The 17,708-nt window shown below is 37.3% G+C and overlaps 1 protein-coding gene across 1 annotated transcript; it reads left to right on the forward strand.

Moving 5' to 3' along the window:
• On the forward strand, positions 4,771-9,466 carry LOC109233474 (chaperone protein dnaJ 6-like). The gene is made up of 8 exons (XM_019399359.1): positions 4,771-5,038; positions 6,932-7,030; positions 7,130-7,231; positions 8,101-8,157; positions 8,242-8,348; positions 8,436-8,518; positions 8,856-8,943; positions 9,018-9,466. Exons 1-8 carry the CDS (start codon positions 4,916-4,918, stop codon positions 9,211-9,213), a joined length of 855 nt encoding a protein of 284 aa, XP_019254904.1. The 5' UTR covers positions 4,771-4,915; the 3' UTR covers positions 9,214-9,466.

Below are 17,708 nucleotides of genomic sequence, written 5' to 3' on the forward strand. Positions count from 1 at the left end.
GGTTAGTGTAAGCTAGGATCGGGGATACTCGTCCTAGTTTGGGATTAATAGAGTCATCAACAATAAAAGGGGACATGGGCAAACATAAAAATCAAATAAAGCACAGTTTCATCCAAAAATTAATTCAAGCCAATTTTAGTTAATAAGAGCGACCATGCTAGAACCACGGGACTCGGGGAATGCCTTACACCTTCTTTCCGGTCAACAGAATTCCTTACCCGGACTTTTTTTCTGCAAACCAATAATAAAAGAGTCAAAGTTTCCTTTGACTGGGGGTTCAAATAAAAGGTGACTTGGAACACCCAAAAATCAATTCCAAGTGGCGACTCTATAAATAAAATAATCCCCACTCAAATTTATCACTTTAATTGGAAAAACTCTTAAACTCACAATCCACAACACATATATCTTTTTAGGGGTAAAAAGGGGTGTGACAGACGACGTAGCCTTTGATTGTGATTCTCCTCCATTTTTATTATCTTCCAATTATTCTTTATCATGTTCACCATTCTCCCCTATCCAATTGCTTACTTGACTCCCTTTTTGAATTTGTCTTGTAACGTCTCTGTCGAGTCACAAGAATCCAACCTTCATCATCAGTTTAACCAGCACATGATTCACTTTCCTCTTGAGATCCTTCCTCCTCTATTACTTATTTACTATAGGGAGAAACAATGATATGTTCATATTGATAGGCTCAAAGTCACCAAATTTAATCATCTTTGGCGGTGATGCAGTCTGGATGCCCTCATATTCATGTGCTTTGGCAAAATTGCAAAGGACAATGGGATCAAGTGAACCAAAGGTGACAGAGACTTGATTTGAACTTTACTTCTCATCCTCGAGCAAGATTTTTCATTCACCCAAGTCCATGACTTTCTCCTTGAAGATGAAGCACTTTTCAATAGGGTGTCTAGTCAACCGATGGTACTTGTAAAATTTGGATTTATTAGTCCTTCCAGCTTCATCTGGCCTCTTCATTTCAGTTAACTCAATGAGTTTCAACTCAAGGAGTTCTTCAAAAGTTGCTGGAACATTAGAGTCCAAGAATTGATATTCTTTCGATTGCATTTCCTTCAGAGTTAACTTTCGGCCAGCTTTATCCAGCAAGGACGTCGTCTTCACACTTTGCTTCTTACTCACTTTTGTAGTGACATTTAATGGCGAGGCATTAACATTCATTGATTCCTTGTTTTCAGACTTTGGCACAAATTTGCCTCCTTTATTTATTTCTTGTTTATCGTTCCCTTTGCGAGATTCATAAATATGTGGTCCTTTATTTCCACTTGAAGACATGCTTAACTATATGTCATGAGCATATGTAGCTAATTCTTCAAAAAAACATAGGCTTGATACCATGTAGGATGTAGCGAAGTCTCCAATGCATTCCTTGGATACACATTTCTATTCCGGAAGCTTCACTAAGTCTGTCTTTACAGTTGAGGCTTGCATTCCTGCATCAATTGATGAAATCAACAACCAGTTCATCTTTCCGTTGGTACGTGTTTGTGAGTTCAACCATACTTACAATGCGCCTTGTGCTATAGAAGAGATTGAGAAATTTATGTTCAAGTTGCTCCCAACTATCGATGGAACAAGCCTTAAGATCAGTGTACCAATCAAAAGCATTTACTTTTAAGGAGCGGACAAATTACTTGACAAGATAATCTCCATTGATTCTAACATTATTACAAGTTTCGAAGAAGTGTGCGATGTGTTGCTTTGGATTTTCTTTACCATCGGATTGTTGAAATTTGGAGGTTGATAACCTGCAAGCATATGTAAACTATCAATTCTCACAGTGTATGACTTTACATATGTGAGATAAGACTTGAAAACAACATCGTACTTATCTTTGATGATTCCCATAATTAAGTCTTTTAATTTGTCAATGGGGATAACCCCGTCAGATGAAATCTGAAGTTCTTAAGGAGTCGTTGTCTGCCTTGTAGATGAGTCTCCTTTATCTTGAATCATAGGGAACTTTCTTGGTGCTCTTGAATCTCCCTCAATCATGCTTTCAACTATATCTGTCAGCTTGACAATTTGATTATCTTGATCCTGCATATGCATTGTTAACCCTTCAATTGCATTTGTCAAACTTGCGAGTTATTATTCAACAATTGAAGTGAAAGTCACCATTGCTTGGATAACTGGCGTGGATGGTGGAGCAAAGCATGGATTTTCTCTTACACCATACTTTGAATGGAACAACTCATGCGCAGTGATTGGAGCAGATCCAGTAACCAAGACATCATCGTCATCTTGTGTGAGGATATTCTTAGATCTAGATGGGCTAAGTAGAGCCAATGTCTTCTCAACGATTTCAGCAATGTTCGCTCCTTCTTCCAATTTAGTTGAAAATGATCTTGTCCCCTTTGAGAGTGAAAATCAAAGATAGGAACTGATGCAGACGACATTTGAAATGCTTGTTGTCCCAGCAAGTTTGCTTTGTTCCTAGTGATAGGTCCTACGCTTTCCATAGTAGCGTCCAACAAGTTCCACATCAGAGGAAAACTTGGAATCCGAAGCCTTAGCAGTAGTGAATTTGAATTTGGTCTTCTTAGGAGCCATTTCACTGTTTAGAAATTTGGTAATTGAAGAGATGAGAGGTAAAGAATTATGTCCCACTGGGCGTGCAAAAAATTTGTAACAATAAATTTTCGCGTCGACAAAAATAAATAATCAAGACTAGAAAATTACGTAACAAATGTAGTATTTGATTTCAATGAATAATGAATTTTACATTTCTATGATATTCCTCTAATTATTCAAGAATGTAAAGTGTTTTAGTGAGCTTGACTTTGATTTTAATTTAAGGGCTTGTAAAGCTTGGTCTTGAATCTCTATCCTGAACTTGGTCGAATTATTCGCCACGAACAAGTAATTTGATCTTGAACGCCTTGATATTTGATTTGTGTTTGTTCTTGATCTTGAACTTGAACTTGTAGCTTGAGTGCTTGAACTTGTAGCTTGAGTGCTTGAACTTGTAGCTTGTAGAGAAATCTGTAGTCTTTGATCCACGAGCTCTCGGCTAGCTTCTTGTTCTTACTTCTGGGGTCTTCTAACTTTATGAAGACCTATATTTATAGTTGTAGGGAGTGGTATGGCTCTGCGATTTGATTGGTCCATTTGAACTGACCAACACTATCTAGATACTTGGCACAACTCTATTGATTGTTGATTTGACTTGGTATGCCACCCTTTCTTGACTCATGACATGATTTTATAGGCTTGGATTGCCACATCACTTGACATGTGACGTGAGCTTGGGCTTTAAGACGGGCTATAAGCCATTTGGACTTTAGGCTAGTAAAATGGGCTCGTCTTTTAGAGTCCAACTAAATGGACTGACTCAAATAAAAATGGACTTTGATTTAAATCCAGGGTGGACTTAAATAATTAATTTTAGTTTGAGCTTGATATATATTGAATTTAGGAATTTATCCAAATTCAATACGAATTTTAATTCCACAAAATTAATGTGCTTACAGGAGTATCTACAAACATTTTAAGTACCATATCCGTGGAAGCTTTTATTTAAATTACGAGTTATTTCCCCCTTTAAGTAAGCTATTAAAAAAATTGGCCAATTTATAAAATATTATCAATATTAGCCAAATGCTATGAATATTAGCCAATTAGCTATTTGTAGCTAAAAACAGTCAAATTTTTGCTTTCTTTTGAGTGAGTGTTGTTGGAATAGATTAAGTAATCTTAAAGAGTTTCAATATCAAGTTTAGGATGGTTTGATAGAGTTTTGAGGTGGTTTGAATTGAAAATTCGAAGTAGAAGTTGATCATGAAAAAGATGATATGTGTATCACACCGTGTATCATTTATGTATCATATATGTATCATATATGTATCAAATGTGTATCACATGTATATCCATGTATACCTGTGTGAGATACATGCGTGACATATGTATCGCGGAAGAATTTTTTAAACTCAATTTTGTCTACGAATTTAGATATCAAACAGGTCCAAATCACCACCAATCTTTGCTCAAATTTTATGTATTACATCATCTGATCATCTATATGTTTTCAACGAATTTCAACCACAACATTTGAAAAAGATCCTTTTTGGCCTATTTTTTTTTAAATATTTTATATCATTGATAATGAATCTTGCTTTCAAACTAGTCTAACTCCCCTTCATACTTTGTCAAATTTAGCATATTGCCGCATTTATGTGTTTTCAACGAATTACAACAATATCCATTTAAAAAAAATCTTTTTTTGCCTATATTTTTTGAATGGCGTAGATCATTGATAATTTTTTGTGTGACTATTTTTGATAGCATAATAAAATGGTTAGTTGTTGGTAGATAGTGTCCCTTTTTCGTATATTCCCTAAGATTCCCTATAACATACTTCAGCAGCTTATACGTAGATCGTTGCTTAAAAATTAGAAAATAAAATAACTGCATCTTAAAAAGAAGCAGCAAGATTTATAGTATGTAATTTTCAATAAATAAAATTTTACTTCGAATGGAATACTGTATTTATAAGCCTAACTGTAAGGTTTTATACTAAAGAGAATTTAAAATTATTTGAAAATATGTAGTAAAATCACAATTAATTTTTACTTTTTAATGGTATTTACTCTTTAAAGAAAGGTTGTAGGAGTACTAATTACCCAATAAAAAAAATAAAAAAATTGTACTTTCACTCTAGCTTACGTGGCAAGATCCTGACCCTCTATAAATCCCTAGTGGACTGCAAAAACGATCAAATGGCACCTGGCGGGAACTCGGAGAGCTCAAGGATCAATATGGCGGGAATCCTCCGCCTTTATATATGCCTCATTTGTTAATAAATTTGATTAAATAGATTAAAAATTGTCTTTATTTTAATTTTTCAATCGGGTTTACTTGCACAAGTAGTGTAAGCATCTCTGAGCTTTGACGTATGGGAAAGGGAAAGAAGACGGCTAGGGTTCCGGTGGAGAATTCGGAAGAAGAAGACGTAGAAATGCAGGGAAATCAAGAGAACGTGATCGGTTCTTCGTCACATGAGAAGAGCCTTTATGAGGTACTTGTATTTATTTTTCTTTCTACCTTTACCTGATTTCAAGCATTTTGTTACCTTTTGTAGGTGGATTTAGCTTTTTATGTCAAGTAATTGCGGGTTTGATGCTAAAAAACAGAACTTTATATATCTTTCTAACTATATATAATTAGAGAAGGTCACTTGAAATAGTTTGATCATAGGACAAATGTCTGTTTGTATGTGCTTGTAGCAGATGCTGAAATTTCCCTTAATGTTTAAATTTGTGCATTTGTTTATGGTTTTGGTTTATATCCAGAGGTGGACCTAGGATTTAAGTGTAACGGGGGCATCAATTACTGGCTAAAAAATTTGGCGTGCAACTCTTTTAAAGAAAGAGAAAGCACTAAACATAAAGATTGCTTTACAAAATGGGTGCTATGGGAAGGAAAGGCGTTTGGTTTTATTTCAAACATCTAATTTATAGTTTTTCTCAAATAAAAAAAATTAGTGATCAAAAAGGTGTTCAAATTTTAAAAATATCAAAAACTTACTCAAATAAAACCAAGATTAAGGGTATGTTTAGTAGTCAAAGATTTGAAAAAGAGTCTCAAACTCTCAGTCATAACCGATAAAGTTGACAGATGCCGGCTACTTCGTCAAAGCAATTCTAAGGGAGGTAGAATGGTTTGTACTTTTTATTTGTGGAGATAGGAGCTAAGGTGAGGCATTTGATTTTGTTAAGTTGACGATTAAGTACACGTCCTAATTAAACTATAATTGAATTCAGAAAAAATTAGACTATTATGTACAAGTACTAAAATGAAATTACATTGAGAAAGATAAAATACGAAAAAATAAACCAGTTGAATACTAAGTATAAACTATGTTGAATTCAAGAAAGTAAGAAAAAGAAAAGAAGACTAAACTTAGTTGCAGGAGCTAGGTTCGAACCAGATCAACAAGTGAGGGAAGGAATCTTGATCAGCCAAGCTTAACCAGTGCTCCCATCCGGGCTTTTGTGATTAAGGGGGTCTAGTAAATTATTTAAGGGGTCCTCAATGTATATACAAATATATATAAAATATATATATACATGGTTTTTGCCGAGGCTAACTGGTTCCCGTGACCCCCCAAATCCAAAGTAGGTATGCCTTTTTGGTTAATATAACGCGATGCTGAAGATTAGTACCAGCCTGTGCTCTATATTTTGCCTGTAAGATCATTGAGTTTGTAGTTGTATTGGATGGGACCGGCTAATGAGTCACTTATGTGTTTTATTGTGAAAAGCTTCAAATTTCTATGGAGAGTATTGATGGTTATGAGATTTATTATGCAAGAAGAAATATCTATTAATACAAATTAGACCGGTCAATTCTAGGATAAACTTACTCTCTAAACATGCACATGCATGCATTTGTTGTATGTGCATGGATCCTGCCAAGTTGAGTTCTTCATAGCTGTACAAAGAATGTTGAACTGTCTGAAGCATGTGAAGTGCTGACTAATGAAGTCTTAGCTCTGTGTAATGAATGAGCAGCGGCTAGTGACTTCTTTTATTGTGTTTTAGTGTATAAACTGCAAATTTAGGATATCTTGTTGGATATGGGGTGTATTAATTGCGATTGCTTTAAAGTACTGTCGAGAAGTGATACATATGTTGCTAATTTGATTGGAAAATTATAGGATAAGTTCCTGCTATATATGTGTAAATATTGGCATGTGTAGCTGTAGAAAGAGTGCTAAATTGTCTGAGGCATGGGATATGCTTACTAATGAAGCCATAAAAATAAAGTTTTCATGGGCCTATGGAATAATGGTTTGGAAGATCTTTCTGCAAACTAAGTGCATGCATTTCTTTTTGTGTTAAGTTACTGATCCTTTTGGTGTACTTATTCAAGGAAGAGCATTAATACTAACAAGGCATCATCTTTGTAGATTCTTGGGGTCGAAAGAATAGCATCCCAACAGGAAATAAAAAAGGCATATTACAAGTTGGCTCTGCGGCTCCATCCCGATAAGAATCCGGATGATGAGGTAAATAACTGTCCCCATAATGATTGAGCATGGTTTACCTCACTTTGCTGTTTACATGAGCCATCTGAAAGACGAGTAATCTTAATTTTCTTTCTATAGGAAGCAAAAGAGAAATTTCAACAGCTGCAAAAGGTGATAGCAATTTTAGGTGATGAGGAGAAACGAGCACTTTATGATCAAACTGGCTGTGTTGATGATGCTGTGAGTGGTATCACTGTGATTCTTTTTTTTTCCTGTGAACCTTGCAAACTCTTATAATTGTTAAGAAATTTTGAGCATCTTCAGTATATTGGAACTTTTAATTATGTTTATTGCATATGATGGTGCAACATAGTAAAAGATTATTTCATTGTTAAGATAATGAGCCAAAATTTCATTACTGTAATGTAACAGATTCTGAAGGTGACTGTTGGGTTGGGTTTGGCTGACCCGTTCTTTGCTAAGAGAAACTGAAATCCAACTTTCATACAATTTTCTCTAGAAACTAATATATCAAGCCAAATTCTTTGTCATAACCTACTTCGGTTGAGGTGGAAAGAGGGGCAAGTGGAGGTGAATAAAAGGAGGTAATGCTGTGCTATTTGACATTTCTTTTCTAGGTAGTGAAAGAAATGGGAAGTGGAAGGGTGTGTGGCTCCTCCTGGTTAGGGAAGCAATGGAGTAAGAAAATGCGTTTAACTTCCTTTAAGGTATACCAAAAGGAAAAAAAAGAAAGAAAAGGTACACCAAACAACAAGGATAAGGATGACCATCTTCCCTTAGGGAAGTAAATCAACACTTCTCTATGCCCGTCAAATTTAATGTTCCAGTAGACGCACGTACGGTGTCTTTTATGTTTACCCAGGTTGTATATTTTTTGGTTCTTGCAGACAAGTCTAACTGATGTCTGACTCTTCTAGATATCAAAAATTTACATATTGAGACTCTAAAAATTGTGGAGATCTGTAAACAATCTTATCCACGTGTCTTAGAGAATATAATGTTCTTTTTGGCTAAAGTGCTATCTGGGAGCAACTCAGTTACACCTATCTGAAAGTAAGGTTTTCATATTGTCATCTGCCTACTAACAGGACCTGGCAGGAGATGTTGAAAACTTGAAGGAGTTTTTCCGAGCTATGCATCCAAAGGTAACAGTAAACGATTGCTCCACTCTATTAATTGAGTAGTAGACACTCTAACATTGGAGGAACTTACACATGTTTTTTTTGCAGATTACTGAGGCTGATATTGAACAGTTTGAATCAAATTATAGAGGATCTGAGTCGGAGAGGAAGGACTTGATTGATCTATACAAGAAGTATAAGGGTAAAATGAAAAGGTATCAGCAGAAAGTCGGAAATAGTGCGCTCTTTCCTGTTTAATGCTGTGATTTCTAGGTTGCCACCTAATTGGTGTTCTTCTGCAGGCTCTTTTGCTCCATGATTTGCTCTGATCCCAAATTAGATTCACACCGCTTCAAAGATATTCTGGACGAGGCTATATCAGCAGGTAGAGTTTGATTTCTGTCTGGATGACCTTTCTTTTGTCAAATTATTTTTTCTTGAAGCTGCCATCATATTAAGTATATCATGGAGATCCAACTTATGTAGATAAAATAGATTTCAAGGATCAGTAAATATCACAATTTGTCCTCTATGATGCCCTTACAGTAAGGAAATAAATGTGTTTATTGATAAAATCATGTCTTTCAACAAACTGTTTAGCCATCTGTTTTGTTGCATAAATATTCCAATAATTTTTTCGTTTTAACAATAGTTTTTGTTGTGGTTGGCACAAAATCCTATTCTCTGGAAAGTGATTCACACCTTATATTTTACTTTGATAGGGGAGATAAAGTCAACCAAAGCATATGAGAAATGGGAAAAGGAAGTGTCTGAAACAAAACCGCCTACAAGCCCATTGAGGAGGCAAAAGTGAGTCATCGTTTACATTATGCATCATTAACTGAAAGTGCTATATCCTAACTAGAGAACTTGGAACATTGCAGATCAAAGAAAGAACCAGAGGATTTATATGCCATCATATCTCAGCGGCAAAATGAGCGGAGAGGCAAAATGAATTCTATGTTCTCAACTTTGGTTAGCAAATATGGTGGGGATCCATCTACGACAGAGCCAAGCGAGGAAGAATTTGAAGCTGCTCGCAGAAAACTGGAGAGTAGGAAGCAATCTAAGCGAAAGTAACTGTAATGTATGGCAACCTACACCGTGCTGCACGAATTTGTTTATGCTGTTTTCTTGTGCCTGAGCATTATGTATTAGGTTGTGCATCTTGCTGCAAGGATTTTAAATGCTTTTTTTTATATTTCTTGGTCTATATTGCGTGACAGTGATATCGTGCATCCTTTTGGTTATTTTAACTCCATCACGTCTTGAATTGTTATCTGTTAAAAACTGGTAATACAAACCTGAATTGCTTCTTGATTTGCTGGAGAAATTTATGACCGGAGGCGCATGTTTGTTACACTTTCATTGGAGTTTTTTGGTGAATGTATTGCTTAATTTTGGAAATAAAAGAGCAAAAGTAAAGGGACTTAAAGGTAGGGATGGCAATGGGCGGGTCGGGTTTAACCTTATGCGGTGCGGTGCGGGTTGAAATAAATTTTTGAAGATTTAATGCGGGGTGGGACAGTTGCGGATTTTGGGTTGAAACTAAAGGTGTCAAATGGGTGGGCCGGGCCGGTCCGGGTTGAGAAAAAAAGTGACCGGTCGGTCACCAATCCAGGCAGGTTACCAGTTTATCCAAACCAGGCTTAATGGGTTTGGGCCCATTCGGGTAAAAATTGGATTGGAACGGTTCCGGGTCTAAGGGGCCGGGCCGGGCCGAGTTTATGTTATTTTTGTTTTTTGTATAACTATCGTAATTTTTATTAATATAAAGTAAAAATATAAAACAAAAAAATAATCTTATAAAAAGAGTGTTTGAATAAATTTCAAAGGCTTTAAACCCTTATATTTGAAAAATTCATTACGAATTTAAGATAATACAATGAACATGAAAAAAATATAACTGGACACTAGAGTGTTATAATAACTTGATATATAAGGATCAAGCTTCAAAGGCTTTCATAGTTTCATTTTAAATTTTCATTGCATAATAATACTTCAAATTAATCTAACAGACTAAAACATTAAGCATAAATATGTCTAATAATTATAAAATAACACAAATTATCTCAAATCAACTTAAATACGAATTTCTGGAGGACGCTCAAAACAACTCTTCATATGCCTCCTTAAACAGCCTATGCCCACCCACTTTAGACGAAGATTTAAGACTCGACCACAATTCTTGCACTTTGTGAACTTCTTCATTTTCTTCTACCACCTCAAAGTGTTCCCAAACATATGAGCGCACTCTAGAAGTACGAGGCATGATTTAACTTGAATTGAGAATTTGAGTTTGAGAAATGAGAGATGAGTGAAGAAATAAAGAAGGGGGGAAGGGGGTGTACTTATAGTTTTTCAAAGGGCTAAATTAGTAATTACCTAAAGTGTTATTTTTAAAAAATAAATTGTCCAAAAAGGCTATTATTGCAAAATATCTGTTGGGCAATGGTCAAATTGGAAGCTGACCGTTGCCAACAGTGAAATGGATTTTTTTAAAAAAAATTCAAAAAATAGCCGTTGAACCGGTTCCGGCCGGTCCGGTTAACCGGTTCAAAAGTGTTTTCCCTTGACCGGGTTTGACCGGTCCGGTTAACTAGTAAAAATATGTAAACGTCCCAACCCCCTAATCCCCCAAACCCAGCCCTACCTGGCCCCCTACCCCCGGTCCGGGACGGTCCGGGTTAATACCGGTCTGGGCCGATCCAGAAACGGGTCAACCCGGGCCGTTAAACACCTATAGTTGAAACTGCTGGGGGTTTGTGCGGGTGTTGCTGCATTTGAAGGAATATAAGTACTAATTCCACCCTTCAATTCTTTGTGCATTATAATTTTTCTTTTGCATCTCTAAATTCTCTTTTTTTAAGAATAATTTCATTCTCTAAATTTTGGTTAAATAGCACGGGCAAACCAGTTTTCGGACGGGTCATTCAAAAATAGCCAGCATTTGCAAAGTCATTGCCATTTTCCTGCAACATGGAAAGTTCCAGCATAATATACTGGAGAACGGTGCACCTGTGTATGAACTTCCAGTATATTATGCTGGAACTCCAACACGCAGAAAGTTCCAGCATAATATACTGGAGATTGGAACACCTGTGTATGAACTTCCAGCATATTATGCTGGACCGGTATATTATACTGGAACTCCAGTATATTATGCTCGAAGTCCAGTATATTATACTAGAACTCCATTATAATATATTGAAGTTCCAACATAAGTATACTGAAACTCTAGTATATTATACTGGAGTTCCAGTATATTATGCTGGAGTATTTTCCGGATTTTGAACAGTGTTTTCGTTCAAATTTATCTTTACATGAAAAGTGACTAAAATTTGATTACTTTTGAAACTGTGGCTATTTTTTAATGACCACTTGTAAATCTGGCTATTTTTGAAATTTTCGTAACTATTCCTATGGGCATGTATTTTGTGATCCACGAATCATTAACTAACCTTTAGTTTATAAGTAAAAATGACGTGTAGTAGCCACTAATTAAGGGTGTCTTTAATTTTTATCCACTAATTACAATGCTCAGCAAAAATAGCCACTACTAATAGGGAAAAGACACATTTACCCTTACTTCAATGTGCTTATAATGCCAAAATGCCCAAAAACCCTTATTTTTCATTCAGACGAGGGAAAAGCATTTGAGAGCGGTTTCAGGGCAAGTTGCGTCTTCTCTGCTACTTCATCATCCTCGCATGCAAACGATCTTCAGTTAATCTTTCTGCTCCTTCATCTTCTCCGTCATCTTCTGTGAATCGATCGCGACTGGTAATATGTTTTTTTTGATGCATTTTTGTTTTTCTATATGTGTAATCGGGTTCAATGCCGTGTGAAGTATGTGTGAAATTTCAAAAATTATCATTATATGTTGATTCAGTGTCGGAGATGTAGTGTGATTCTGTTATTCAGAAATTTTTAGTGTTGAAATGTGAAATGTGTTTGTGGTTGATTCAATATATTTGATTATGTAGGGATATTTCATAAAAATAGTCGTAGAAATTCATAAGCTTACTGTGTTTATAAATTTTTAGTTAACTGTGTTCATGAAATATAAGAAAGAAACGAAATTAATTTTGAAGTTGGAACTCAAAGTTAAGGACTGATTGTCCTTAACTTTTGCACATGAAACTTGAAGTTAAGGACCAAGTGTCATTAACTTTGGAAGTTGAAACTATAAGTTAAGGACTGCTTGTCCTTAACTTTTGCACTTAAAATTTGAAGTTAAGGACCAAGTGTCCTTAACTTTTCAACTTGAAACTATAAGTTAAGGACTGCATTTCCTTAACTTTTAAACTTGAAACTTTAAGTTAAGGACCAAATGTCCTTAACTTTTGAACTACAAATTTGAAGTTCAGGACCTATTGTCCTTAACTTTTGAACTTTAAACTTTAAGTTAAGGACTGCTTGTCCTTAACTTTTGTACGTGACACTTGAAGTTAAGGACCAAGTCCCTCCAACTAACTGTAAGTCCTAATCTTTGTTTTCTTTTTCCTTCTTTTGTAGTGTGATAATGGAAGGAGATCGTGTGTTCGAGTTTGAGGATTGGCGTAATTTTATGGTGTATTGGAAAGGAGATTTACAATATAAGGAAACAATTAAAAGTTTTTTGTCGAATAGCCAGTGGAAGAAATTGAGGGATGGTATTTTTGGCAACTTCTTCCGATTACAAAGTGTGAAGTTCTCCGGTAAACTTATTCACTGTATATTGCTTTCAGAAATTGTAAATAATGAACCTGATTCAATGACATTCAAGGTATTTGACCGTGAAATTAAGTTTACCCGCGACACATTTCATATAATTACTGGTTTGAAGTCTTATTCGTCGCTCGACATCAAAGGTTTATATGAGAAAGAGAATAGGCTTTTAAGAGTCTATTTCCCTGGGAAGGATAGAATTGAGTTGGGTGATTTGTTTAGTTTTATTTTTAGTCACCCACATGGTACAACTTCATCATTTGTTGGCAGCGATGATGATGCTTTGAAGTTGGCAACAATCTATTTTGTTGAATCTGTTTTGATGGGCAAGCGGAAGAATAGGAATGTGTCCGATCAGATAATGAAAATTGTCGACGATGATGCACTCTGCTCTTCCTTCAACTGGGGCTCTCTTTCTTATGAGACGCTATTAAAATCATTGAAGAGTTGTTTGAAGCCAAATAAGAATGAGATTGAGAAGGAGAAAGACAAAGATAAAGAGAAGGATAGCTACACTATAGTTGGCTTTCCTTTTGCCTTTTGTGTTTGGATTATGGAAGTACTTCCTATTTTCCAAGAAAAACAATTTGTGAACTTCAAAGAATCTGGTTATCCTCGGATGTTATGTTATTCTGAAATGAAGTCTCCACAGTTTGATGCTCTTTGTAGAAAATATTTCCATAATAAAAATGTAAGTTAATGTAATTACTATCTATTTTTTTGTTTATTTGTTTTAATTCTGAATACTTATGTTTACTTTTTCTTATATAATAGTTGTTTAAGTTGATCGAAGTGTCACCATTTATTCCTGTTGAAGAAGAAGATATAGAGCCTCTTAGTGTGGAGGAGCCAATTTCACAAGATCAAAGCTTAATGTAACGACCCGACCGGTCGTTTTGAGTCCTAGCGCTCCGTTCAGCAGTCGGAGGCCATGAACAACTTCATTTCAGGTATTATGACTTGTACGCGTGGTCGGAATTAAGTTCCGGGAAGTTCAGAGTTGATTTAGAAAGAGAATTCTCATTTGGGAAGCTTACAATTGAAAGAATGAACTAGGATTGGATTTTTGAGTAAACGACCTCGGAATCAGGATCCGAAGGTTCCAGCAGGTTCGTATGATGATTTCAGACTTGGGCATATGCCCGGTTCAGGTTTTGGATAACCCGAGAGCGTTTTGGCGCCTATTGTGGAAGTTAGCATTTTAGAAAAAATTTCATAAGTTTGGTTTGAAGTGCATTTTAATGTTATCAATGTCCGTTTGGGATTCCGAGACTGCGTATAGCTCCGTATGGTGATTATGGAGTTGGGAGCGCGATCGGAAGTGAATTCGGAGGTCCGTGGGTCATTTTGGAGCCATTTGGCTAAAGATAGAAATTTGAAGGTTTTTGAGAAGTTTGACCGGAGGTTGACTTTTTGATATCGGGGTCGGAATCTAATTCCGGAAGTTGGAGTAGGTCCGTAATGTCAAATATGACTTGTGTGCAAAATTTGAGGTCAATCGGACATGATTTGATAGGTTTAAACATCGGAAGTGGAAGTTGGAAAGTTCAAAGTTCATAAAGCTTGAATCGGGGTGTAATTCATGGTTTTAGAGTTGTTTGATGTGATTTGAGGCCTCGAGCAAGTCCGTAATGTGTTTTGGGACTGGTTGGTATGATTGGTTAGGGTCCCGGGGGCCTCGGGTGAATTCCGGGTTGTTAACGGATCAAATTTGGAAGTTGAAGAACAGCTGAAGGGATCTGGTATCTGGTATTTCCGCTTCTGCGGAAATGGGACCGCAGAAGCGGCCCCACAGAAGCGGAGAGGAAGCCGCAGAAGCGGATGAGAGGGCGAGGGCAGCCAGGACCGCAGAAGCGGCCCTTGATCCGCTAATGCGGAACCGCAGAAGCAGTTGGCTAACCGCAGAAGCGGAAGGCCTGGTGTGGAGGGGAGCCGCAGAAGCGGAAAGCGGTCCGCAGAAGCGGAACCGCGGAAGCGGGCAGGTCACGCTGAAGCGAAAATGACTGGGGCAGTGAGGATGTTTTAAGTTCGGGGTTGAGTTCATTTCAACCCCATTTTTTCTTCCATTGGAGTCGATGGGGAGCAGCTTGGAGACGCCATTTTCGTCACTTGTCATGAGGTAAGTAATCTATACTAGCTTTTGAGTTAAATATATCAATTATACATGGATTTTGGCGTGAAAATTAGTATAAAAAGTGGGGTTTTGGTGGAAAACCTAGAAAATTATATTCTTGGAATTTAGCTACGATTTCGAGTATGGAATTAAGAGAAAATCATATATTTGAGTTCCTAAGGTCATGGGTAACCTTTGTCTTCGAGAAATTTTGGATTCCGGGCACGTAGGCCCGAGGGCATTTTGGTTATTTCACTAAGCGGAGTTGGGAATTGGTATAATTTGCATTGTTAACAAGTACTTGAGTGTATTCTCATTAGTTTGTCGTTAATTGGCTAGTTTTGGAGCAATGTGCGTTGGTTCAAGCCTTCGGAAGAATGTAGAATGCCGGTTATGAGTCTTCGGAGCGAGGTGAGTCTCCTTTCTAATCTTGTGAGGGGGAATTTACCCCATAGGTGAGTTAAATTGATTATGTGCTCCTATTTGTGGGGGCTACGTACGCACGAGGTGACGAGAGTCCGTGCGTAGCTACTATTATGCTATTGTCCGGGTAGTTAGGACCCAAAACATGTTGCACGTGGATTAATTGTGAACCCATTGGTAGCTCGAATTGTTTAACTCACATCGAATTGGTAAGTAAATTTCTAAAAGGATTAAACTTCATTTCTTAAATTGTTAAAGGGGAATTGGTTTTATTTGAATAAATATTCCCCGATAAGTTCTTATTTGACTGATTGAGCATGTATTTTATGTGTGCCTGCGTCGCATGGATGATTCGCGAGCAGGGTATGTGTTTATTTATGGAACGGGCCGAACGCCTCGGTGAGAATAGATGCATCTATGGTTCGTGCCGCTCGACCCTCGACAGTGCACAATTTACATTTCTGTTGGAGCGGGCCGTCGACCTCGGCATGATTTGCGCATGGTATTTGTGTATATTGATGCATGAGAAATTTTAAATGAAGATATAGCCTTTCATGGCTTGATGTAAATTGATAAATAAAGAAGAGTAAAACTTGAAAATCCTTTATTACTTGTTGAAGGTGCAATGCCTATTTTTCAGCTTTGTGAGTTAAAACTGTATATATATATATTTCATGATGTCCTCACATATCTAGTACATTATTATTGGACCGCTAGTGAGTGTCCAGGTTGACCATCTCGTCTCTACCCCTCCGAGGTTAGGCGGGATACTCACTGAGTACACGTTGATTACGTACTCATACTACACTTCTGTGCATTTTTGTTGCACAGGTATATTCTACATTTGATAGCAGCACGGATGATCTGGGGACTAAGTGAGTTGCAGTATGCAAGGCGGCCCGTAGCTTTTAAAGCCCTTTTCTAGTAAATTGTATTTCCTTTCTGTCCATTGTATTCCGGATGGATGTTGTGCTGTAATTTATATCCTTATCAGTAGTTGCTCATGCACTTGTGACATCGGGTTCTGGGATGGGTTTTCTTTGAAAGATGCATATTATTAGTTATTTCTTCATTCGAATCGAAACAGAGGTTATTTTATATATGAAAAATGGAAGAGAAACTCTTAGATTTCAAAGTTATTAAAAGAGAATTTAAATTGATAATTTAGTTGGCTTGCCTGACAACGGTGTCCGGCGCCATCACGATCCGTAGGGGATTTGGGTCGTGACAACATGGTATTAGAGCACTGGGTTCCCAGGGTCTCACGAGTCATGAGCAAGTCTAGTAGAGTCTCGTGGATCGGTACGGAGACGTATGTACTTATCCTCGGGAGGCTGCAGGCCTGTTAGGAGTACTTCCCTTCTTGATTCCTTATCGTGCGATTCGATTTCATGAGAGGCTTATGCCTTTGTTTCTTTTCACTCAATCTTATGCGACGCTTGTGATACGGGGTGTTTCTCCCGGTATAGCTGATCAGATTATTGTCGTCGCCTTATGGAGGAATATTTTATTGTTTTAGCCCAGTAGCGGTAATTTCGAGGGCTTTGAGGCTAGGCACAAGTTGCCGCAATGCTTATGAAAGACTATTCTGCAGTAGTGATATGATGGTAAAGTGTTGCCCGCGTGTCAGGGCAGTGAATGATTTCAAGGGAGGTTTACTCAGTGCATAATCAAGAGATTTAATATGTTATTCCCGGCAGTGGGAAAGGCAATCGAACTAAGGAGGGTCAGATGTGGACTGGTGGAAGTAATGAGACTTGGTAATTGCAAACGTGGTGGATTTTTCTTCTATATTGGGAGAGCTGTTGTCCTAATTGGGCATATTAAGTTTGTCGGCGTCATGATTTTCTACAATTCGCCTTTGAGGCAAGGTATTGTGAAATAGTATCGGAGATGCAACTATCAAATATCGCAGGATGCGGTGGTTCGGGATTGAATCAGTATTTCTATTGTTGACGGTTCGAGAAAGATGACCTTCAGAAAGGTTTGGAGTTAGTAGCAAGTTGAGGATTCAAGTTCGATGAAGATAAATTTTATAGGCAACAACCGAGCAGCAAAAGATGAGAAAGGCACGCAGAGAAGTGCCAGGCGGAGTTTGTATATGGCTAAAAAGGCCGGGTATATGAAGCAAGGGATGAGTAGTCAATTAAGGGGATAAGTTCCGCCAAAGTGGGAGAGTGGCGGAGATGCATATGGGTTGCAGTGGAAGGACCACGTACCTTAAGGAGAGTTTGGAGTGATTTTGATAATGTTAGTAATTGGTGATTGGCTCCCTTTCGTTATTTGAAGTAGGGGTTCTTGGTGCGGCCGGAAGGTTTATATACGGGCA

This window comes from Nicotiana attenuata, chromosome 10, assembly GCF_001879085.1.
Source record: "Nicotiana attenuata strain UT chromosome 10, NIATTr2, whole genome shotgun sequence".
Lineage (NCBI taxonomy): Eukaryota > Viridiplantae > Streptophyta > Magnoliopsida > Solanales > Solanaceae > Nicotiana > Nicotiana attenuata.